Source organism: Peromyscus maniculatus, chromosome 16 (genome assembly GCF_049852395.1).
Source record: "Peromyscus maniculatus bairdii isolate BWxNUB_F1_BW_parent chromosome 16, HU_Pman_BW_mat_3.1, whole genome shotgun sequence".
Taxonomy (NCBI): domain Eukaryota; kingdom Metazoa; phylum Chordata; class Mammalia; order Rodentia; family Cricetidae; genus Peromyscus; species Peromyscus maniculatus.
In genome coordinates, this window is record NC_134867.1 from 66,628,257 (window position 1) to 66,653,124 (window position 24,868).

The window sequence follows — 24,868 nt, forward strand, 5'->3', positions numbered from 1 at the left end:
GCCGGCGCTGCGAGGCCCGCCCGGGAGGGCCGGGGCCGCGCTCAGAATTCTATTTGGCTGCTACTTTGAAATACAAGCCCTAAAGATGCCACCTTGTTTGGACTTAGAGGATGACCTGGATAAGTGATAAAAATTAAGACATTTTGGTTTTCTTATTGTTCACTTTGCATATACTTCTGGAATAATACACCATGGTTTTGGATGACCTTCCAAACTTTGAAGACATCTATACTTCCCTGTGTCCATCAACAATGGAAGACTCAGAGGTGGACTTTGACTCTGGACTAGAAGATGATGACACAAAAAGCGATAGTTTTTTGGAGGATTCCACAATTTTTGTAGCCTTCAAAGGAAATATAGATGATAAAGACTTCAAATGGAAACTGGATGCAATATTAAAGAATGTGCCTAACTTGTTACACATGGAATCCAGCAAGCTAAAGGTGCAGAAAGTGGAGCCCTGGAACAGTGTGCGTGTCACATTCAACATCCCCCGGGAAGCGGCGGAGGGGTTATGGATCCTGGCTCAGAGCAACAACCAGCAGCTTCGGGATCTGGGGATTCTCTCCGTTCAGATTGAAGGGGAAGGTGCTATCAACCTGGCTTTGGGTCAGAACCGGAGCCAAGATGTGAGAATGAATGGACACATGGCATCTGGAAATTCTGTTAGGATGGAGGCAGGATTTCCCATGGCAAGTGGTCCAGGATTAATAAGGATGACGAGTCCTGCCACTGTTATGATGCCCCAGGGTGGGAACATGTCATCTTCCATGATGGCACCAGGCCCCAATCCAGAACTGCAGCCCAGGACTCCTCGCCCTGCTTCTCATTCAGATGCAATGGATCCACTTCTCTCTGGACTCCATATACAGCAACAGAGTCATCCCTCAGGATCTTTACCTCCAGCACATCACCCAATGCAGCCTGTTCCTGTGAATAGGCAAATGAATCCAGCTAATTTTCCCCAGCTGCAGCAACAGCAGCAGCAACAGCAGCAGCAACAGCAGCAGCAGCAGCAACAGTTGCAGACAAGACCTCCACAGAAACATCAGCAGCAACAGCCACAGGGGATTCGTCCACAGTTTACTGCTCCAACTCAGGTGCCTGTTCCTCCAGGCTGGAACCAGTTGCCTTCTGGAGCCCTACAGCCTCTGCCAGCCCAGGGCTCTTTGGGCACAATGACTGCAAATCAAGGGTGGAAGAAGGCTCCCTTGTGTAGCCCAATGCAACAACAACTTCAGGCAAGACCTTCCTTAGCCACCTTCTCACCCTCACCCTCCTTATCGCTTTGGCAGCCAGTAAGCCTCACAAGCCCATACAAACTTTCCTCAAATGAGCAACCCAGGCCAGTTCACAGCTCCTCAGATGAAGAGTTTGCAGGGAGGGCCCTCCAGGGTCCCAACCCCCCTGCAACAACCCCACCTCACCAACAAGTCTCCTGCCTCCTCACCCTCCTCCTTCCAGCAGGGATACCCTGTATCCTCCCCAACGGTTAACCAAACTCAACAGTAAATGGGACCAAGGCCACCTCAAAATAACCCACTTCCCCAGGGATTTCAGCAGCCTTTCAGCTCTCCAGGTCGGAGTCCCATGGTTCAACAGGGAAATGTGCCACCTAACTTCATGGTGATGCAGCATCAGCCACCAAAACAGGGGCCACAGAGTTTACACCCAGGCCTAGGAGGAATGCCTAAACGCCTCCCACCTGGCTTCTCAGCAGGACAGGCCAATCCGAACTTTATGCAAGGTCAGGTGCCTTCCACTACAGCAACCACCCCTGGGAATTCAGGAGCCCTTCAACTGCAAGCAAATCAAAATGTCCAGCATGCAGGTGGTCAAGGAGCTGGTCCTCCTCAAAACCCGATGTCTCACGGGCCACCAAACATGATGCAACCCAGCCTCATGGGAATTCATGGCAACATAAACAACCAGCAGGCTGGTAGCTCTGGAGTTCCTCAGGTGACCCTGGGCAACATGCAAGGCCAGCCACAGCAGAGCCCACCATCTCAGCTAATGGGCATGCACCAACAGATTGTACCCTCTCAGGGCCAAATGGTCCAGCAACAAGGAACTTTGAACCCTCAAAACTCTATGATCCTTTCAAGGGCCCAGCTTATGCCACAGAACCAGATGATGGTGAACCCTCAGAACCAAAATCTTGGGCCTTCACCCCAAAGGATGACCCCACCCAAGCAGATGCTTCCCCAGCAGGGCCAACAAATGATGGCACCACATAACCAGATGATGGGGCCTCAGGGGCAAGTTTTGCTCCAGCAGAAACCAATGATAAAGCAAATAATGACCAATCAGATGCAGGGGAATAAGCAGCAATTTAAAACTCAGAACCAATCCAATGTCATGCCGGGACCAGCACAGATAATGAGGGGACCAACTTCGAACATGCAAGGAAACATGGTGCAATTTACAGGACAGATGCTGCCTCAGCAAGGGCCTGTAAACAACAGTCCATCTCAGGTTATGGGGATTCAGAGGCAGGTTCTGCGGCCACCAGGGCCCAGCCTACATATGGCTCAGCAGCATGGTGATCCTGCTACTACAGCAAACAGTGATGTATGTCAACTTGTCTCAGATGATGCCTGATGTTAGCATGCAACAAGCCAACATGGTTGCCCCACATGTACAGACCATGCAGGGAAACAGTGCTTCAGGAAACCACTTCTCAGGCCATGCGATGTCTTTCAATGCACCATTCAGTGGTACACCCAATGGAAACCAGATGTCTTGTGGTCAAAATCCAGGCTTCCCAGTCAATAAGGATGTAACATTAACAAGCCCATTGTTGGTCAACTTATTGCAAAGTGACATTTCTGCAGGCCATTTTGGTGTAAACAATAAACAAAATAATACCAATGAAAATAAACCGAAGAAGAAGCCACCTGGGAAAAAGAAAAACTGTCAGCAAGATCTAAACACCCCAGATAATCGTACAGCTGGTCTAGAGGAGGCTGACCAACAGTCATTACCTGGAGAACAAGGAATCAACTTGGACAACACAGGCTCTAAACTGCCAGAATTTTCAAACCGGCCACCAGCCCCTTCACAGACTTTAGTCCCAAAGGAGATTGCAGCCACAGCACTGCAGGGGCCTGTTGCCAGACCAGAACTTGAGGCAAATGCTGCCATAGTCTCTGGACAAAGCAGTGAGCCAAAAGAGATAGCTGAGAAGTCCAAAACCCCAAGCCGAAGAAACTCTCGAACTGAGGAGCCAACAGTGGCTTCTGAGAGTGTGGAAAATGGACATTGAAAATGATCCTCTCGGCCTGCTTCAGCCTCCAGCTCTACAAAAGATATAACTGGTGCAGTGCAATCCAAGCGAAGAAAATCCAAGTAAGCAAGCTGGAAGATGACTTGATACTTGTAAATGTGTGTGAATTTTACAAAGAGCAATTTTCAGCTGTGACTTTTTAAATCTATTTCTGTACAGTTAGTCATTTTAATAACTCAGTCCTTTTCCTTGTCCCTGAAACCTGTCTCATAAAGTGCAACGGGGAGCAGCCCTTTTGGTGTTGCAAAATGAAGTTCAAGGCTTCTAAAATGTTGCCATGTATTGAAAGGAGCTAATGCCATTATAAATGTTATTAGTTTCACATTTCTTAAGCAGCCTAGAGTACAGGGTGAGCATTTGTAGATCTTCTAATGATGTATTGTGCTGTGGAAGTACTGTGTGTGAATAGCAGTAGTGGGGCAAAAGCAATCCTGTCATTTGGAAATGTTGTAAATAATTTTATTATATAGTGTTTTGGATGTATTTGTTGTAGAAACGGACCAGTGAATAAAGAGAATCTAAGGGTTTGTACAATGTGAAAAAAAAAAATTGAAACACAAGGAGTCCCATGGACTCTGAAACTTCACGTAGCAGACACAGCAGTGACTAGCAGGGTGTCCTGTGATGCCAGAGTGCACCCGCTTTCCTAGGGGATGCAGCTGTCTGCTCCAAAAAGGAGCCTCCTCCCACACCGGCTGTAAAGCCAGCTGCCTAGAGGCCCAGGAAAAGCACTGCTCCTGCTATTCTAATATTTTGAAGGAGCTCATGTGTTTAGGAGGATGTGAGCACACCTTCTGTAGTGATTGTAAAAGTGACTGTGTTGGAACAGGATGCCCAGTGTGTTATATCCCAGCCTGGGTCCTAGACCTTCAGACAAACAGACAATTGGACAACATGATGCACCTGTATAGTAAGCTTCAAAATTTGCTTCATAATAATAAACTTTTAGATCCAAAAGATGACACATCTAGGACAATTTTATTTGGTGATGAAGAAAGGAAGTAGAATTCAATAAAAATGTGGTTTAGTCCTTGAAGTAAGAGGGTCAGATATGCTATGAATAAGTGTCAGCACTAACCCAGCCTCAAAAGGCAAAGGATGACAAAGCCCACCAAGGATCAGTGTATGAATTTGTTTCTACAAGTCCTCATGAAGTTGTTTCTAAGAGGGTTAAAACAGCTTTCAGAACATCTGCAAAAAGGCAGAAGAAATCTTTAGCTGAGATCAATGAGGAGTGGAATTTAAGGCCAGGAAAGAAGATAGTTAATTTGATTCCAAAGAGGAACTGAAGGAGAGCCTCCTGTAGCCAATCACCAGTTGTGAGAGTCCACCAGTAAATGGTGAAATAGATTTCTTAGTAAGTGACTCTGCTGCAGAATCTGGATGTTCTGGAAGCTTGACTAAAGTCTCTTTACCATTGGCTGGGCATATAGTGTCTCCAGACACTGTGAGCAAGAGTGAAAAGACTTCTGAGAGGAAGGAAGGTCTATGTAAAAGATCTTCATTCAGCAGGGCATAATGGAAATCTCCAAGGTTGCAGCAGGTCTCCCAATCCTACCTCTAAGTGATGTGGAAGCAACATTCCAAGCACCACCAGAGATTTAGAAGGCCAACAGTGCTTGCAGAAAACATACTGGTGACTGTTCTTCACTGCCTTCGGGCAGACTTCAAGTTGACGTCACACTCAGGAGAAATAGTAACGTATCAGATGACTCCCTTAGTCGTTCACCAGGCACACCCCCACCTCTGCTGCATAGCTCAGCTCACAGACAAATGTCAAACCCCCCACACAGTGAAGCTGTCACCCAACATTATGGCCAGGAAAAAAAGTCAGAGGAGAGACTTTGCTTCATATCGCTTGTATGAAGGGCAATATACCTTCTGTTAAATAATATTCTTTTTTTTTTAAAAGATTTGTTTATTCATTATGTATACAGTGGTCTGCCTGCATGTATGTCTGCAGGCCAGAAGAAGGCATCAGATCTCATTATAGATGGTTGTGAGCCACCATGTGGGTGCTGGGAATTGAACTCAGGACCTCTGGAAGAACAGCCAGTGCTCTTAACCTCTGAGCCATCTCTCCAGCCCTGAATAATACTCTTGCAAAATGGAAATGACCCAAATGTTAATGATCATGTGGGATGGACACCATTGTATGAAGCCTGTAGTCATGGTCACTCAAAGGTAGTGGAATTCCTGTCCAGCATAAGGCTTTGGTGAATACCACTGGGCTATCGGAAAAACTCAGCACTCCATGATGTAAAAAGAATGGGAAAATGGATATAGTCAAGGTGTTATTGTCCTATAGTGTCTCCAGGAATGCTGTTAACATACTTGGTATGTGGCTCATGGGTTATACAGACTGTCTTAGTCACTGTTCTATTGCTGTGAAGAGACACCATGATCAAGGCAACTCCTACAGAAGAAAGTATTTAACTGGCGGCGGCGGGGGGGGGGGGGGGGCGGCTTGCTTACAGTTTTAGAGGTTAGTATATTATCATCATGACAGGGAACATTGTAGCAGGCATGGCAGGCATGGTGCTAGAGAAGTAGTTGAGAGCTACATCTTGATCAGCAGGCAGAGTAAGAGATACTGGGCCTCACATGGGCTTTTGAAACCTCAACGCCCAGCCCCCAGCAACACACTTTCTAACAAGGCCACACCTCCCATCCTATCAAAGAGTTCCACTCCTTGATGACTAAGCATTCAAATATGAGAGAATGGGGGCTATTCTTATTCAAAACATCACACAGACAATATGTGATCATTACTGATGCTACCAGAAAATAAGTGATTGCCCATGAATGCTGGGCAACAAAAGAATGGGCCACTGATGCTTACAGGCAGAGTACTTGCTTCAGAACAACAGAAAACGCTCAGCAAACTTGAGAAAGTTTTTTTGTTTGGTTGGGGTTTTTTTGTTTTGTTTTTTGAGACAGGATTTCTCTGTGTAGCTTTGGAGCCTGTCCTGGAACTGGCTCTGTAGACCAGGCTGGCCTCAAACTCACAGAGATCAGCCTGCCTCTGCTTCCCAAGTGTTGGGATTAAAGGTGTGTGACACCACCGCCCGGCGGGATTAATTCTTAAGGCGTTTGACAGTACTATAATGCCTGTAATTGTTGCTGATGATGAAGCTCAAAGTACTTTGATGTGTATGTTTGGGATTCTCAAATGGATGCTGGCTCCTGAAGTTTGATTGGGTGAAAGCCTGGCTATAAAGTACATGAACAGGAAGAAAAGTACAAAGTTCCTGAAAGTCCACAGAGGAACAGGCTCAACAGAGAGCCAGAGCTGTTTGATGGATCTTACTTCTTTTGGACAGGAAACCAAACATCATCCACAGAACCACCTCCTTGAGCTCATGGCTGCAGCAGGGGCAAAGGCCTCAGTAGAAGCCCAAGTCAGACTGACACGACTCTGAAACATCAATACAGTTGCATACCATGGGAATCCTGACTCTGATCAGCACCTTTGTACGAAACCATCATCTATGAGGATCTCTTCCATGGTCATTTGGAAAGGGATCAGCAGGGCAAAGTCTGTATGGCTCCTTCATGTGACTCATCAGCTGTGTAATGGCCTTTGAATTGTTTCCTCTTGACAATTGAATATCATACCAAGTAAACATTTTAATTAATTTAAAGATACATGGTTTGTTAGAACCCAGCCATTGGGGTATGTTTGGTCATTCATATTCTTATGGATAGGTAGAACCATTCACATTTCCCCTCTTTTAATTACAAAATAAAACAACTGATACTAGATTAGGAATTCATTTAGATACCTAAACTGCTTTTAAGACTTTTTTGTTCTCATGAGGGAGGATGGAGCTCATTGGTAGAGTCTTCATGAGCCACAGTTTCCACACTGGGAACTACAAAGATGTTTTCATTTTACAAGTGGTCTGTGGTTTTTTTTATTGATCATGTGTCCTAGTTAGTGTTACTATTGCTGTGATGAAACACCATGACCAAAACAACATGGGGAGGAAAGGATTTATTTCAGCTTACACTTCCAGGTTAACAGTCCATCACTGAGGGAAGTCAGGGCAGGAACCTAGAGGCAGGAGCTGATGCAGAGGGAGGGCATTGGGAGGAGTGCTACTTACTGGCTTGCTCTATTTGGCTTGCTCAGCCTGTTCTCTTATAGAATCTAGGACCACCAGCTCAGGGGTGACTCCACCCACAATGGACTGGGCCCTCCTGCATCAGTCACTAATTAAGAAAATTCCCTACAGGCTTGCCTGCAACCTGATCTTAGGGAGGCATTTTCTCAATTGAAGCTTTTGCCTCTCTGATGACTCTAGCTTGTGTCAAGTTGACATAAACCTAGCCAGCACATCATGTCTTTCAGTTTTATCAGCATCTATCAGAGATTAATAAGTAAGATGGCATCAGAACTACTTGCTACCTCTGTAAGTGGTCTATTATTAATTTAGCATCCTTTAGTAAACAGAATATCATCAAATGATTTTTTTTCTGCCTTTGTTATAATGATAATAGAACATCCATCTGAATGTGCCAGTATAGGTGAAAAGTTCTGTCTGTAGTTATCTTTTTCTCACATTGTGTTTTAGTCCCTTATATTTTCTTGGTCTTCCTTTGTGTTTATTCATTTTTAAAAATCTTGTGTACGTGTTAGGAAATCATGATTTGAACCATTGAATGCCAGTGGCAAAATCAGCAGTAAGCTCATGGTGCATGCTTTTATTGTGCACATTTTCTGTCTAGTGTGTATTTGTGCACACCTCTATTTCCTGTAACATATTTTAGTGTTGCTATTTCTTAGAAGATCTTACCAGTTTAGAAATTTGTCAAACACCAGTTCATCAGATTAGAATCCATCTGTTTAGGGTAAATCTTTCTGGGCATTTCTAAAATATGTAAAGATTTAATCCCCTCTCCATTAGTTTTTCTTTTATTTCTTTCCCTCTCTTTCTCTTTTCCTCACTTTTATTTGCGATATTGGTTATGGAAGTCAGGGTCTTGTGCATGCTAGGCAGTTACCTACCAGGGTATATACCCAGCCAAGTTTTGATTTTTTTTTCTTCTTTTGAGAGTGAGGGATGGGGGCATTGCACATGCCAGGGGCATTGCACATGCCAGGCAACACACATGTATTTATTTTGAGACAGTTTTGTTAAGTTAGCCAGCTTGGCCTTGAACTCACCCAGTTTTAATTTCTTTATAAAGTTGTTAGTTTGGTGGGTAGGCAAAAGTTGGAGACTGCTCAGCTCACAACATTTCACCATATCCTACACAAAGGCCATAAAAGTAAATATAGAGGTGTGAGTGAGAAGAGCTCCCTCTTGATACCGAAGTAGTCAAGGCAGAGCTGGGAGCGAACCACCTGAGCATGTGCACACTGGCAGCTTACCCTGTCTGTCCTACATGTTCTCATTGTGAATGGACAGAGTTATACTTTTAAAATGTTTTTAACAAAGAGGATTGTTTGATGAATCTTCCCAGAAATCAAAGTGTTTGTAGCACTATGATTTGTAGAAGGAGGTGCTGAGAAACCACCGGTTTTGTTGTCAGGAGCAGAACAAGGCAGCTGGACAACCACTGGGTAGAAGTGCCCCAATTCAGAACACCAGGAGGTTGGGAAGCCAATCATTTCAAGTTCTACTTACTAAAAAGTCTGAGATTCTGCTCATCATTGAAAATATACCTTGCACTAATCCTCCCTGACATACTACTTGTTCATGTTAACAGGTATATTATATGAACAAAATGTTTTCCTGACATTGGCCTTTCAGGGTGAACAGTTCTGAATGTCTACAGCTCTTATCTGTGTTTTACTCACATTTCATTCTGAATCTGGGGTGGGGTGGAAAGAGTAACATCTGGATGAAAACATGTAAGATCTGGGAATTTGAGTTGTAGGTTTTTTTGTTTTAAAATTTTTTCCACCTCTGAGTTGCTTTCTACTATATTCCTGGTGAAGTTTGTGTCTGTTCCTTGCTGTGGATTCCTGTGTCTAAAAATGCCTTTGAGTATAGCATGAATCTTAGAAGGTCTTATTAATAAAATCAAACCTGAGCCAGGTATTGGGGTGAACTGGAAGATTAGAGAGACAGAACAGGCCACAGCCACCTCACCTCGCCAGTGCCTCAGCTGATCCTGTTTCCTCAGACTGGAAGCCTCTAAGTCCTCATCCAGAATGAATCTCAGCTGAACTGCTGCTCCAAAGCCTGAAACCTTAACCAGCTAAAAGCTTCTAGTTTTTGGCCCTCACGCCTTATATATCTTTCTGCTTTCTACCACCACTCCCTGGAATTAAAGGCTCGATTTCTGGGATTAAAGGAGTGAGTCACCATGCTTGGCTGTATCCTTGAACAGATGGATTTCTGCCTCTGGAATGCTAGGATTAAAGGTGTGTGCTACCACTGCCTATCCTAAGTATCTAGTGGCTTTTCTGTTCTCTGACCCTAGATAAGTTTATTAGGGTGCACAATATTTTGGGGAACACAATACCACCACATTTGAGGGTTCATGATTATATTTCATTTTTTCCATTTTTTCTTTTTGTTTCCCCTTCTCTCCTTTTCTTACTTTCTTTTTCTTTTTTTTTTTTCTTTTCCGAGACAGGGTTTCTCTGTGAGGTCCTGGCTGTTCTAGAACTCAATCTGTACACCAGGCTGGCCTCGAACTCAGAGATCTACCTGCCTCTGCCTCCTGAGTGCCAGGATTAAAAGTGTACTCATGTTTCATTTTTTTTTTTTTGCCTCACCCCACCTCTCCCATCCCCCACTTTTCACTACAGTATTACTATTTCTGGGTACTCTGGATGCTGACTTTTATGCAGTTCATTTATGATAAGCTTTTAACACTTGAGGCTGTACTTCCTATAGAGGAGCTTGCAATTTTCATTTTCTCTAATGGATTTAAAACTTCACTTTATTTTAACTATAAATAATTAAAGAACAAAGAGTTGAAACAAAAATTTTCAAGGAGAATTCCTTCTTTTCTTTGTTTTTTAAGGAACCATAGTAGTGCCCACCTTTTCCTGTTGTGAATCCATTCTTCCTCTTGCTTCCCCACTGAATGCCCAGTTCCTGGCCGTACTCATCCCCATACCAGACTAGAAGCTCACAACCTGGTCTGATGACCCGACAGGTTCGATAGAAGATCTGTCTGTGATATTGAAAAGCCACCAGATTCTGCTCCTCATCATCCCGAGCACAGTTCACATACCTAGAGTAGAGACAAAAGGAAGGAAATATCAGGTAAGCAGTTCCATATCTGCATCTAGCTCCTTAATTGTGCCCAGTGCCTCCATGTTCTGATGTTTTCACTCCCCCTCCTACTTTTCAAAAAACATTATGTTCTCATCTATCTTTTTCATAATGTACATCCTAGCTCCAAGTCCTGCTCATCTGTACCAGAGCCCTTTCTTTCCACAAGAGCCCAGTTTTCAAAGCTCTATTTCAGACTTCTAACTTTACTGATGACAAAACAGTGACTTTCTGCTTCATTTATACCTTGGAGTTTGGCACTATTCATATACTCTGTTTCTAGATTCTTATATTTCATCCTATACTGATCCCAAATTTGAAAGTTCTCCACACTACCTGCCCAGTTTACCATAGAAACTTAGAGGTCTCTTAGCCAGACAACACAAAAAAAAAAAAAAAAAAAAAAAAAAAAAAAGCCAAAACACAATGGGCTAAATATATTGTTCAGTTGGAAGAATACCTGCCTAAATACACAAAACTCAGGGCTCTTGCTGTGGGATGTCTTTCTGTATGCTGTGAATATGTGTGGCTCCCATTCGATAATAAATAAAGCTCTTTTGGCCTATGACAAAAGCTTACATCTAGGTGGGAAATCCAAGCAGAGATACAGAGAGAAGAAGGGCAGAGTCAGGAGAGACACCAGTCCACTGCAAAAGGAGCAACAAGATGTCAGCAGACCAGTAATACCACAGCCACGTGGCAACATATAGATTTATAGAAATGGGTTAATTTAAGATGAAAGAGCTAGCTATCAAGAAGCTGAAGCCATAGGCCATACAGTTTGCAATCAATATAAGCCTCTGAGTGATTATTTTATAAGCAGCTATGGGACAGTGGGTGGGAGAAATTCATCTGGACTGCTGGGCAAGGCAGGACAGGAGAAACTTCCCTCTACAGGCTTCAACCCCAGCACCACATAAAACTGGGTATGGTGGTGGATGCCTATAATCAGGAAATGAGGTCAGGGGGATAATAAATTTAATTTCATCCTCTGCTGCATAGGGAATTTGAGAAGAACTATGTTACCTTGTCTTAAAAAATAAAGACAACAGAAAAAAAATAGTTTATTTCTATTTTCTGTCTTTTAATCACAGAAAATACTGTGCACTACAGCCCTCACAGAAAAGGTCCAAACCAGCATCCTTCTAGAACCCAGTATAGATGTCTCTGAAGCTAAGGACATTTCCTGCCCTCACAATCTAAAGGTCGTTTGTAAGTTGTTTCAGCACTGTGTACTTCTCAAAAATAGGAGACTTACAGTCAAACTTTCCTGTAGTAAAATATCTGTAACATGCCTCTTGTAAGGACACAAGTTGTATGACCTGCTCAAGTAATCAAATCTGTTTTCTGAACTGGAACACAAAATAAATGCTTCATAAATATTGAATAAATTGTAAACCCAGTGTTTTTCTTTCTTTCTTTCTTTCTTTCTTTCTTTCTTTCTTTCTTTCTTTCTTTCTTTCTTTCTTTCTTTCTTTCTTTCTTCCTTCCTTCCTTCCTTCCTTCCTTCCTTCCTTCCTTCCTTTCTTTCTTTCTTTCTTTTGTTGTTGTTGTTGTTGGAGCTGAGGACTGAACCCAGGGCTTTGCACTTGCTAGGTAAGCACTCTACCACTGAGCTAAATCCCCAACCCCAAACTCAGTGTTTTTAATGAATGTAAGCTCCTTAAGGTTTGCCTCAGTATTTCAATTTTGCTGAGCAGACTTGTGCTTTGATAAAAGTTAATGACAATATTAGTAATTTTATTTTTTGTTTTTTTCGAGACAGGGTTTCTCCATGTAGTTTTGGTGCCTGTCCTGGATCTCACTCTGTAGCCCAGGCTGGCCTTGAACTCACAGAGGTCCACCTGGCTCTGCCTCCCAAGTGCTGGGATTGAAGGCATACGCCACCACTGCCCGGCCAGTAATTTATTTTTTTTCCTGACTGTTCACAATATGAAAAAGTACTATGCAGAGAAAAAGAGAAGCAGAACATATGGGAACCATAGAGGGAGTCATGATGAAAGAGAAAAAGACAAGTCTTGTGAGTGGCAGGCTTTCTTAAAACCCAGAGACCTCATGGCCTTACCTCATCCAGTTGGCTTGGGACTCATCCTGCCCATTGACATACTCATAGCAGTTTCTCCCCTTGGTGATCTGAGTTTCAGAAAAAAATATGTTAAGGCTCTGGGATGACACGAATTAAATTATGTCATTCCACTCTCATCAGTGCCTCCTGAGCTTTGGACTCAGCCACTTACAGTGACCTCATGTGATGGTCTGAGTCATCGTGTACACATGGGTTTTCTTTGTCTCTGTACCACTCTACTCCTACTCACCTTCAGATCTTGAAGCAGGGCTTCCATAATTGTACAAAGACCACTCAGTACACAGAATTAGTCATGTTGCCCCTGTCCATGTCCTAGTATGTCACACCAGAAGCAAAGAAAGGAGGTGGGGAGACAGAGGATGAAGGAAAAGGAGGCATTTCTTACCAGCCAGGAGTATCCACTGTTGGCTGCCTCTTCATCCTCTGTGATCTGGCCTTTATAGGGGCCAAAGTGCAGACCCACTGGCAGGTCAGAGGCTTCATTCCATACTCCAAGTCCAGCCTCAGGGATGCCTGATGAACCAATTCTCAGTCCATGAGGCAGACTGAGGACTGAGTGGTTGGGATGCCCTCTTTCCACCATACTGTCTTTTATGAATATAGGAGGCCCATGATTGGGACAACTGTTGATGAAGAAATTCTGGCACTTCTCACAATCTAAGATAAGAAAGCAGGGATTGGGGAAAGTGTGTGAACATTCCCAGATCTGAAGATCTTCAGAAAGAGCACAGCACCCCTGCCATCCCTCTAAATCTGTACCCAAAGTCACTAGAGTAGATATAATCTAGGCTCCAAATGACCAGATGAGCCTTCTACATGGGAAGGCCCCGATGGACACTTACAGAGATAGTCATCATCCTGGGGCTCGCTGATCTCTTTATATGCAAGGCCCTTTCTCTCTCGCAGACTGTACATCTTCACTTCAACATTCTTTTTCCTGAGTTCTGGATTGGAGAGAAAAGGTGAGTTAAAGTTTGTGACTATGTTTCTTCAGAAAACCTAAAATTTGGGTCTGGAAAGGTGGCTCAGCAGTTAAAAGCACATGCTGGTCTTGTAGAGAACCCAGGTTTGGTTCCCAGCACCCACACAGTGGTCACAACTTCAGTTCTAGGTAATCAAACACTGTCTTCCAGTCTTTGCAGGCATCAGGCGTGCAAATGACACACGCATACATGTGGAAGAAGATGCTCATACACAGATAAAAATAAATTTTTAAAAAACTAAAATTTATTAGAAAATGTGGAATTTACTGCCATAAAATTATCTTATACCATTCCATATACTCTGCTTCCCCTTTAACTTTCTGTTTAAAGAAGCTAAGATTCTGCCTTCAACTGACTGCAAATGCCTAATCCAATTTTAATTTCTAAGTTTTCAGGTTTAATTTCTACTTGCCCACATTTTCTACTCAAAAATGGTTCCTTCACACATGTTGATTCATTTAGAGAATATTTGTTGAGAGCATGCTGCAGATTAGGCATTTAGCAAAGCTTTCAGGCTTTCAGAAGCAGTTCAGCTGAGATCCGTTTGGATGAGGACTCAGAGGTTTCCAGTTTGAGGAAACAGAATTGGCTGAGGAGTTGTTGAGGTGAGGTTAGCCATGGCTTATTTTGCTTCTCTGATCTTTCAGAATTCATACCAATACCTGGCTCCTGAGTTTGTTTTTATTAATAAGACCATTTAAGATTCATCTTACACCCTGGTACCTCCATGTGAATAACAGCCCAAGTATATGCCTTTAAAGTCAGTGTCCTGACACAGTACTTAATAGCATGCCCACTACTTGCCACAGCTTAGACAAGGCCAAGCTCAGAACTATCTGAAGTTCGCTACACAGACCATTCTAGACCATTCTCATCAACCTTCCTAGAGGGATTAAAGTTCCCAAATTATTTACTCTTACTTGGTTTTTGTTCAGAGTGCTGTCCAGAGGCATTTCCTTCTCCAGGAGAGGACACTGGTTTCTGGGGGTGTTCTGAGCCACTTGTATTCAGCAAATTTTCTATTCCAGACACTTCTTTCACATTAGATTCATCATTTAAGAACATTCTAGGTGCTCCCTTTAATTAGAGGCACATATTAAAAACACAACAGGCATTTTTATAGTTCTTTACGGCTTTCCACACATTTTCACATGAGACTTTAGTTAATGTGTGAAAAATCTTGGGACATGTGTGGACTGTCTGAATAAGAAAGAGAAAAGGAAAAACCTAAATGGGCTGAGAACTAGGGCAAGAGGACATATCCTAGGCTCTCTCCCTTCTGGCTTTTTTTTTTTTTTAAGGCTTGAGGGAGAGATATTTGGGAAGACTAGCTGGAAAGTCAACAAAGTTTTTGAATGAAAACAGTAAGGCTTACAGAGAGAAAGAAGGCATATCTATAAAGTAGGAGATATTTGATGAGATAAGAAATGATGTAGAAAACAAAGTAAAGACAAAACACACCTATAAAAGGCAGTGACAGCAGAACAGTAACTTTGGGAAGAGAATGAGGAGATGGTTGGCAGAAATGTACCTATACAACTAAGCGATGCTAAAATTGCAAATTGGCAAGTTGGAAATAGTTGACTCCAGAATTAGGTTGTTTGTTTGAGACAGGGTCTCATTATTTAGGCTGGCCTCAAATTCACAGGACTCTCCTTAAGTCCTCCTACCTCAGCCTCTCAAGTGCTTGAATTACAGATCTGAGTCATCATGCTTAGGTTGACTCTCTGGAATTAGACTAACTAGTTCTTGTATTAATTTTGCCAGAAAATTCACTAGTTTTCTCATTCATAAATGTGTATACATGCTAATTGTTCATTTTTAAAGATTTATTTTCATCTCTCTCTCTCTCTCTCTCTCTCTCTCTCTCTCTCTTTTCTCTCTCTCTCTGTGTGTGTGTGTGTGTGTATACACACACATGCATGTGACACATGTTCACAGGTTCTGTCAGGGTCAGACAAGGGCATTCAAATCTTGGAGTTAGAACTAAAGGCAGCTTTGAACTTCACAACTAGAAACCAAACTCAGGACCTCTGGAAGAATAAGTGCTATCAACCAGTGAACCCTATCTCCAACCTCCATACATGCTAATTCTTTTTGTGATACTGAATATAACATGTGCAACTGAATACATGTGAGATAGTCTCTCCCACAGATGACATTTAAATGGAATAATGTATGCCTATAAGGAAGTCTTATATCATTTTCTCTTCCTCGTTCCAAGACTCACTATATCACTGTGTACCCATGGCTGACTTGGAAATCCTTACGTAAATTAGGTTGCCTCAAACTCAGAGCATTCCTTCTGATACTGCTTCCCACATAACTACAAGCATGCACCACCATGCTTGATTAAGTCATTTTCTTATTTATGGATTCCTTGCTATCAAACTTGAATCTTCTTAGGGCTGAGAGCTGCTCTTTCCTATAATAATGAGTCTCTATGAGGGGAGGATCATATCTCCTTTATCTGTGCTATCCAAAGTAAACTCCTCTTCATATTTGTAAACTACCCTTAGAGTATATTAGTATATTTCTCACTTGACATAGCAGAAAAAAAATGAGGTACAAACACTCAGGTGAGTGATGTAAAATGGCTAATGCTATGACTTTACAATAAGAACTTATACATGATTTAGAGAAAGAATTTTGGAATTGACTGCACCACTGCTTGCTATGATCTTAGGTATAATTACTGGACATTTCAATTCCTTATCTATAAAGTGGTTATAATTTACTACCTGTCTCATAGTGTTTATTAATATAAAATGCTTATGATCTGAAATATTGTAAAAATAAAACAAGTCCAGTTACTATTGTTGATGGTCTCAATAATTCAAATGATGATGAGGATGAGAGAAGATGCAGAAGAGACTGGGAAGGCAGTGTTCCCAGGGTGCTCTATGCCTTCTTCTTATCTGTGCTTAGAGGCATAGGAAAGTTTTCATGTCTGTAGGATTTGAAAAGGACTTACCTTCTGTTGTTTAGTGTGCTTCACTCTGAAAGGCACCCAAGAAGGACTACCTGAAAAGTGATGAGTAATCAGTGTTTTGGTTGGTACATATTTTTACATGTGGGATTCTCAGCAAGAACAGAGAATTCTGAATAATTGAGTGAAGACTTCAAGGATGACCTAAGGGTGATATGAAAATTGTTTCTGAAATTTATCAACCCTATCTTTCTATTGGGGGCATTGCTGACTTTAAGTTTATTTAAAAACAGACAAAACTCATCTTCTCTTTATCTTGTGTTTGTAAGATATCTATTGCATTTATTTTCAAGTAAATAAGTCAATCGACCTGTGATGAGGGAAAAAAAAAACCTAGATAAACCAAGAACAAGAAGAAATTATGTACACATAAAAAAGTCATGCAGTGGGGCTGGAGAGATGGCTCAGTGGTTAAGAGCACTGACTGTTCTTCCAGAGGTCCTGAGTTCAATTCCCAGCACCCACATGGTGGCTCACAACCACCTGTAATGAGATCTGGTGCCCTCTTCTGGCATGCAAGGACACATGCAGGCAGAATACTGTATACATAATAAATAAATAAATCTTAAAAAAAAAAAATCATGCAGTAAAAGATCATTTTCAGTATCATTCTCAATAGTGAAAAATTGTAAGTCTTTCCCCTAAGGTCACAATAGGCTTGCAAGAATTCTCATTCTTGCTATTTTTACTTAACATAATACCAAAAGTCCTGGTTAGAATAAGTAGGCCAAAATAAGAAGTACAAGTCATCTTAACTAGGAAACAAAGAAGTCATTTTATAAATTTTATACACAGAAATCCCTTAAGGTTCCACAAAAGTTGCAGGACATAAAATAACCACTTAAAAATCAGTTGTGTTTTTATACACCCACAGTAAACAATCCAGGAAGGAAAAATTTTTTAAAGTACATCTACAAAGATTATAGGAATAAAATATTTAGTAGTAAAGTTATCCAAGGATTTAAAAGATTTGGACACCAAAAAATGACAAAATATTACTAAAAGAAACTGAAGACTCAAAGAAACAGGAAAAATAGTCTGTGTTCATGGCTTATACAACAATATTATAAAAGTTTATATTATCTCAAATGACCCACAGATAAAATGTATTCACTATCAAAATGCCAATGCCATATTTTGCTGATTTAAAAAAATATCAAAATTAATACAGGATCTTAAGGGAATCAGAACAGCCCAGTGAATCCAAAAAAAAAAAAAAAAACTTAAGATATATCAACATGGATTAAAGAACTATACTTAAGGTATAATACTATATAAAAACCATTAGAAGAAAACTAGACAAAATCTTCATAACATTGGAAACATAATTGATTTCTTGGATATAATACCAAAAACAGAGAAGTAAGATCACATTAATCATAAAAGCATCAAACAAAACAACTGAATGAAAATGAAACCTAATGAATAGAAGAAAGTATCTGCAAAGCATATATATAATAAGGGGTTAATTTCTAGAATACAAAAAGGACTCCTACAACTCAGTAACCACAATATCAACACAAAATAACTCAAAAATAGGTGATTAGACTCCAGCTTGTTTTCCCCAAAATCAATTATTTTTGTATTTAAGTTCTATTTCCTAATATCATATTTGGAAACAGAACCTTTGGAAGTTAATTATGACAAAGTGACACCTGCAAATGTGGCCCCATAATGAAATTAGTTCTTTCATAGATAGAGATTCTTCTCACTTCTACCTGCTCCCCCTCTACCCACCATGAACACAGAGTCCATGTGAATACACTATGGAGATCTCTTACACACAAAGAAGAAAGCCATTGAAGCCTGACCAGGGTAGCACCCTCATTTTGGATTTCTAGCCTCCAGAACTGTAAGAAATATATTTCTGCTTAAAAACTTAGTGCATGATATTTTGTTATGACTAATTATTAGCAAAGGGCTTGAACATACATTTCTACAGATATATAAGTGGCCAATAACCATAGAGAAAGGTGATCAACACAATTAATTATCGGAGAAATGAAAATTAAAATCCCAGTGACATATCTATATTCTTTAGGATGCCTGCTTATTTAAAAAAAAAAAAACTTGCAAGAAGTAATGGCAAGGACAAGATAAAATAGGAATGCTTGATCACCTTTGGTGGGAATATAAAATGTTGCAACTATCAGAAATAGTAAGTCCCTATAAAATTAAAATAGAATTATTTTATGATTCGATCCTGACTTCTTTATGTACATATAAAAAGTGAAGCTGGGCGGCGGCGGCGCACACATTTAATCCCAGCACTCAGGAGGCAGAGGCAGTCGGATCTCTGTGAGTTTGAGGCCAGCCTGGGCTACAGAGTGAGTTACAGAAAAAATGCAAAGCTACACAGAGAAACCCTGTCTCGGGAAAAAAAAAAAAAGTGAAAACAAGATCTTGAAGAGACATTTTCACATCCATGGTCATATTAGCATTATTCTTAACGAGCAAGAAGTAGACTAGACACTAGGTAAGGTGTTTATGCTAACTGTTCTGGGTTTGACATTTCTTGTTTATGCCCAGATTTGTATATATTTCATACTTGTTGTATATATAAATAGTATACAATTTTCGGATATTTTAAAATGTACAGGAATAACTTCTTACTGTATATTGCCTTGTTTTTGTTTTTGTTTTCTGACCTTTGAGGCTTGATGGGGGAAAAAAAAACCCAGTTTTCAGAAGTTAATTCTAAAACATTTCTGAAACCTAAATCTGGCCTGGTTTCAAATGGGTACTTCTAAATCTTCCTGACCTCTCACCTTACTTCTAAATTCTCCTAGCCCCTCACCTTGCTGCTTAGGTGTCCATTCTTCATCAGAATCCTCACTGTCATCTATCTGGGGCTTGATTCGTTGCCTTTGGTAACACATGAAAGCTGGCCTAGGGGCTCTGAGACCTGAAAAAAAGCAAAATATTCCTCTTAAAAAGGAAGCAGGCCCTAGAGGAAGGAAAAAAAGAAAAGTATCACAAAGCCAGGTGGGTTCTGGGAGAGGAGATGGGATCTTAGTATGGCCAGTGTTGTGCTGGCACTCAGCCCTGGACAGACACACACACACACACACACACACACACACACACACACACACACACACACACAGAGTTTACTCTAAACTTGTCTCCATGGGAATTGGAGACTTGGGTTTTGCCTAGGCTGATCTGACCCAAGACTTCTTGTTACCTATAGAAATCAGCATTTTATAGTTCCTTTTCACGTTCCTATAGCGAATTTTCTCCCACTCTCCCATCTCTGCCCATTCTTCTTTGGAGAAGTACATGGAGATATCTTTGAACTCATCTTTGACCTGGAGGAAAAAAATAAGAACAAAAACCAGAATGTGCAGGGCAGAGCATGGGACCCTGGGGTGCTCTCAGTGATGAAGATTTTTTTCCCATTCCCAGAGGCCTCTTTAAACAAACACTGGATGTTCCTGTTAGTAAGGCAGTTGATAATGAGCCTTTCCTCTCTCACAAAGCAGGACCCACCATCCTGTCATTGGAAAACCAATATGGTAGTGTAGGGCAGGAGTCTGCGGTCCCAAAGGCCATCCGTTTGCCTCTGTACACCCTATGATTCTCCTGACTCTAGGACCTTTTTTTTTTTTTTTTTGGTTTTTCGAGACAGGGTTTCTCTGTGTAGCTTTGCGCCTTTTCCTGGAACTCACTTGGTAGCCCAGGCTGGCCTCGAACTCACAGAGATCCGCCTGGCTCTGCCTCCCGAGTGCTGGGATTAAAGGCGTGCGCCACCACCGCCCGGCTAGGACAACCTTTTTGTACCTTGGGCTTCCACTCAAGTCTCCCTGCATCTCCCTCTGGACTATTCTCTTCCAGCTTGTTGGTGCTCATGGTGCAGGACATTTCCCTGGGGAGGTCCAGGATCCTATGGTCCTACGGAGGGAGAAGTAACTAAGGCTCATAGGCGAGCGGGGAGGCCCACCAACACAAGGGAAGGAACTGGAGTCTGGCAATCCATGCAGCCAACACAGCTGTTTTTTCAGCCGCTGTGGTCTAGAGAGCTGGTGAAGGAGCAGTGGTTGGGGACTGAGCCCTAGGCGGCTGGCCTGCATCCCGGTTAGGGCCTGTGTTAGCAAGTGGAGGAGGATTCTTCTCGCCGCATGGGGTTCCAGTCCTGCCCCTGCCACCTGGGATCTGGACCAAAGAGTCAGGGCAGAGCACTTGGGCCTCTGACTGACCATGTTGGGTTTGGAGAGATGTTTTCATGTTACTGGATTCGGGAATCCTGGAGACAAGGGATTGGAGTGCCCCTGATGAGGATTTAAGGACCCTTTGGCTTAGATTTTTAATTTAGAGTACCTCAGGTTAAGGACTGTGGTTTGTCCGGTTGAGGGAATTGGGATTTGTAGGGGGGGGGGGTGTCTCTCAGGCTGTGAGCATTTGGGGTTCTTCAAGGTCTGGGGACTTTCAGACTGAGGAGATTTGACATGCTTGCGCCAAGAAGATTTGGGGTTTATCATGTTGTAGGTATCTAGAGTCCCGCTGGATGAGAGCATTTAGGACCTTGGAAGCTGATTTTAAGGAGTGACAGGAGAGATGGCTCAGAGGTTAATAGCACTGGCTGTTCTTCTAAAGGTCCTGAGTTCAATTCCCAGCAACCACATGGTGGCTCACAACCATCTGTAATGAGATCTGGTGCCCCCTTCTGGCCTGTAGGCACACATGCAGGCAGAACACTATACATGATAAATAAATCTTTTTTTTTTTTTTTTGTTTTTCGAGACAGGGTTTCTCTTGTGTAGCTTTGCGCCTTTCCTGGGACTCACTTGGTAGTCCAGGCTGGCCTCGAACTCACAGAGATCCGCCTGCCTCTGCCTCCCGAGTGCTGGGATTAAAGGCGTGCGCCACCACCGCCCGGCTGATAAATAAATCTTAAAAAAAAAAAAAAAGGAGTGACAGGTCATCGGTACTAAGGGTTCTGGGGGTCTCTGGGGCTTAGGAGAGTCTCTACACCGAGAGTCTACAGGTTTCCGCTCTGGAAACTTGGTCTCTCTGTGGTGAGCTACCCAGGTTCCTCAGGCAGAGGGTGGGTTGGTTCCACGCAGGTGCATTTGGGACTAAACCGAAGGGCATTTGGGGTTCCCGAGAAGCTGAGGGGTGTGTGTGCGTGTGAGAGAGAGAGAGAGAGAGAAGCTGAGGGGTGTGTGTGTGTGTGTGTGTGTGTGTGTGTGTGTGTGAGAGAGAGAGAGAGAGAGAGAGAGAGAGAGGAGAGAGAAGCTGAGGGTGAGAGAAGCCGAGGGACCGTGGGGTCTCACGGGCTGAACCGAGAAAGTGCCGCTGGCTCCCGAGGGCGTCGCCGCTGCTGCAGGCCCGGGATGCGGTCGGCCTCGCGCGCCCGCCGCCGCCGCCGCCGCCGTCCTCTGAGGAAGCCGGAGCTGACTGACACGCACGGCCGGCCGAGGGGCGGGAGCAGGGGGAGGGGGCGGAGCTCTGCCTGTCAGTCACGGGGCTCTCCTCCGGCCGCCCCGCCCCTCGCTGGGATGGGCGCCAGGGCCCGAACGGGCGGTGTCCAGTGCGCAGGCGCGGTCTCGTCCTCCGCGCGGCGTCAGGTTTCTTGTTTTTTTCCTGGTCGGGCTGGGTTGCCTGAGCTGTGTCCGGTCTGCAAAGGGTGCTTCGGCGCTCAGTCCTGCGCTAGCGCCGCGTTTCTTTCACTCAGTCTGCGGCTGGAGCTGGACACTGGGAAGCCAGTGGTTGGGTTGGAAATCTCTGGGGCCGGAAGTCCAGCTTCGGCAGGAGTACAGTGAGCTCCAGTCCAGCCTGAGAGAAGTAGCTAGTCTCAACTATGTAAACAAAATCAAGTAAAACAAACCTGGGTCTCCTGAAAAGAGCCTAAAAATCTATCAAGCTGTGAAAGGTTTTTGATACTTACAGCCACCAGTTTAACAATAAATTTGAGAAATATGCACATAGGTTTATTAGAAAGTTCGTGAAGTGCTAAAAGAGTGCCTTGTTTAACATAAATCGTGATTAGGGCCTGGAGAGATGGCTCAGCGCCTAAGAGCACCGGCTGCTCCTCCAGAGGTCCTGAGTTCAGGTCCCAGCAACAGCCATCTGTAGTGGGATCTGATGCCCTCTTCTGGTATAAAGACGTACGTGCAGATAGAGCACTCATACATAAATGAATAAATGGATCATGATTAATTAATAGACGTTAGTTTATAAGAGGGTGGGGAGACGGCGCAGTGGTTACGAGCACTTGTTACTCTAGCAGAGAACACGGGGCAGCTCACAACCTCCAACCCCTGTAACTCTAGTTCCAGGGGATCAGACTTTATGACTACCTACACTTACGTGGTGCACACACATACACTCAGACCTACATAAATACACATAAAATAAATAAATCTTTTTATATAAATAGATTTTTAAAAAGAAATTATAACTTCTAATGACAACAATACAAACTGCCTGCTGCTAGACAAAATAAACAGGCTCCCTTCCCGACCTACTCTAGTTTGACTTCCCTTCAATTCTGCTAAGCAGAATTAGACTTTTAAAAAATATATAGTTTGCCGGGCAGTGGTGGCTCACGCCTCTAGTCCCAGTACTCGGGAGGCAGAGGCAGGCGGATCTCTGTGAGTTTGAGGCCAGCCTGGTCTACTAAGCGAGTTCCAGGAAAGGCACAAAGCTACACAGAGAAACCCTGTCTCGGAAAAAACAAACATATATATATATTTCATGAAAAGATTTAAAATTTTTGACAGTTCTATGAAAGCACTGTTTATTGGCTGTCATAAGTTTGAAATAAGTAGACATAATCAGCTTAGATCTATGACTCTGACTTCTGAGTTTGTCCCTCACTACCTTGTTGATCTAAAACTTTCAGAGATTGTCTGGGCTAAATCTATTTAAGGAACTGTAACTGTAGATGTAAAATCTAAACAAATTAGGAGCCTGACCACCCACATAATGCTGGAGGGAATGTCGACTCCACAAAGTTGTCTTCTGACCTGTATACATGCACTGTGTTGTGCAGGAGGATGGACACACACACACACACACACACACACACACACACACGCATGCAAATTAATCTTCCTAAAGGACTACTATCTGCCCATAGACCAATTGGTGCATTTGCTTATAATCAATATAACTATAACAAAGCAGTCTGTGTAGCAGAAGCCACGTTCAGGATGATTGACTCTAGCAAAACATAGCAGCTCAATCCTTAAAATACTGACAGGCAACAAACTGAGAACAGCCATGGAAGGAAGCAGATGGACAGTTCGTACTTGTCTGGTTTTGTTGTTTTTTGGTTTTTTGTTTGTTTGTTTGTTTTGTTTTTTGGGGTTTTTTTTGGTTTTTCAAGACAGGGTCTCTATGTAGCTTTGCACCTTTCCTGGAACTCACTCTGTAGTCAAGGCTGGTCTCGAACTCACAGAGATCCACCTGGCTCTGCCTCCCTGAGTGCTGGGATTAAAGGCATGTGCCGCCGCCGCCGCCGCCGCCGCCGCCGCCACCGCCGCCGCCGCCGCCGCCACCGCACCACCACCACCACCACCAGCCTTACTTGTCTATTAGACAGTTCACATATGTCAGAAAATAGTAACTACAAATACAAGGGAATTGGGCAATTCTTAAAACTCAAATGAAGCTCTACCAAAAAAAAAAAAAAAAAAAGACAGAAATCTGAGATTGATCAATTGATAATAAAAGCAAAGTTTCGGAACTCTGACTTCCTGCAGTGGGACACAAATCCATAGACAGGGCTCTGAAATTCACTTTAAGAATAGACAAGCCCAGCTGGACCTGCTGGCACAAGCCTGTGCTGTAGATTCTTGGTAGATCGAAGAAGGAATGAAAGTACAAGGGCACCATGTACCACTTAGTGAGACTCTGTCTCAAAATAAAAAGGAGGGCTGAGAATGTAGCTCGGCAGTAAAGAGGTTTGTAGCCTGTCCGAAGCTCTTAAGTTCAATCCTTAGTACTACACACACAAAGAGCTAACCTCCAGAAAATTAGACTCTCTGTTGAAATAGGTCTGCTATGCCAAGGGAAGAGTCCTGGTTGGAAAGCAGAGTTAGCCGAAGTATTCACTGGAATGCATCACAGCAGGACTCTGTGCTTTCCTATTTCCATGTTGATCCCCCAAATAGTCTTAGTTAATGTTGTACACATTCATCTTCCTTTCTTAAATACTTAACTATCAGCATATACTGGTGTAGAAGAAACTCTAAGTAATAGAATTTACATTATACAGCATTTGTTAATAGATTTGCTTAGGAGACATTAAATCAGAAAAAGTAGAATTTAGCTAAGAGA

General features: G+C 42.8%; 1 protein-coding gene and 3 pseudogenes across 2 annotated transcripts in view; 3 read left to right on the top strand and 1 right to left on the bottom strand.

Annotated features, from left to right (window-relative positions):
* Prdm9 (PR/SET domain 9) overlaps window positions 1-21,983 on the bottom strand; it is a 28,327-nt gene extending 6,344 nt beyond the window's left edge. The window contains exons 1-10 of one of the 2 annotated variants that reach the window (XM_076552987.1): window positions 21,859-21,983; window positions 20,366-20,476; window positions 19,770-19,893; window positions 19,380-19,487; window positions 16,568-16,617; window positions 14,514-14,670; window positions 13,453-13,554; window positions 12,996-13,267; window positions 12,590-12,657; window positions 10,290-10,483 (exon numbers count right to left, since the gene is read on the bottom strand). In XM_076552987.1, the coding sequence (XP_076409102.1) occupies window positions 10,290-10,483; window positions 12,590-12,657; window positions 12,996-13,267; window positions 13,453-13,554; window positions 14,514-14,670; window positions 16,568-16,617; window positions 19,380-19,487; window positions 19,770-19,893; window positions 20,366-20,446 (1,156 nt within the window). In that variant the 5' untranslated portion in view covers window positions 20,447-20,476; window positions 21,859-21,983. Of the gene's footprint in view, window positions 1-10,289; window positions 10,484-12,589; window positions 12,658-12,995; window positions 13,268-13,452; window positions 13,555-14,513; window positions 14,671-16,563; window positions 16,618-19,379; window positions 19,488-19,769; window positions 19,894-20,365; window positions 20,583-21,858 lie in introns of those variants that run through there. The other variant, XM_076552986.1, reaches the window with a different exon arrangement.
* LOC102924607 (nuclear receptor coactivator 6 pseudogene) lies at window positions 49-3,500 on the top strand (annotated as a pseudogene).
* On the top strand, window positions 3,831-5,178 carry LOC102902780 (BRCA1-associated RING domain protein 1 pseudogene; annotated as a pseudogene).
* On the top strand, window positions 6,394-6,992 carry LOC143266751 (BRCA1-associated RING domain protein 1 pseudogene; annotated as a pseudogene).
* Window positions 21,984-24,868: the final 2,885 nt, after the last annotated feature.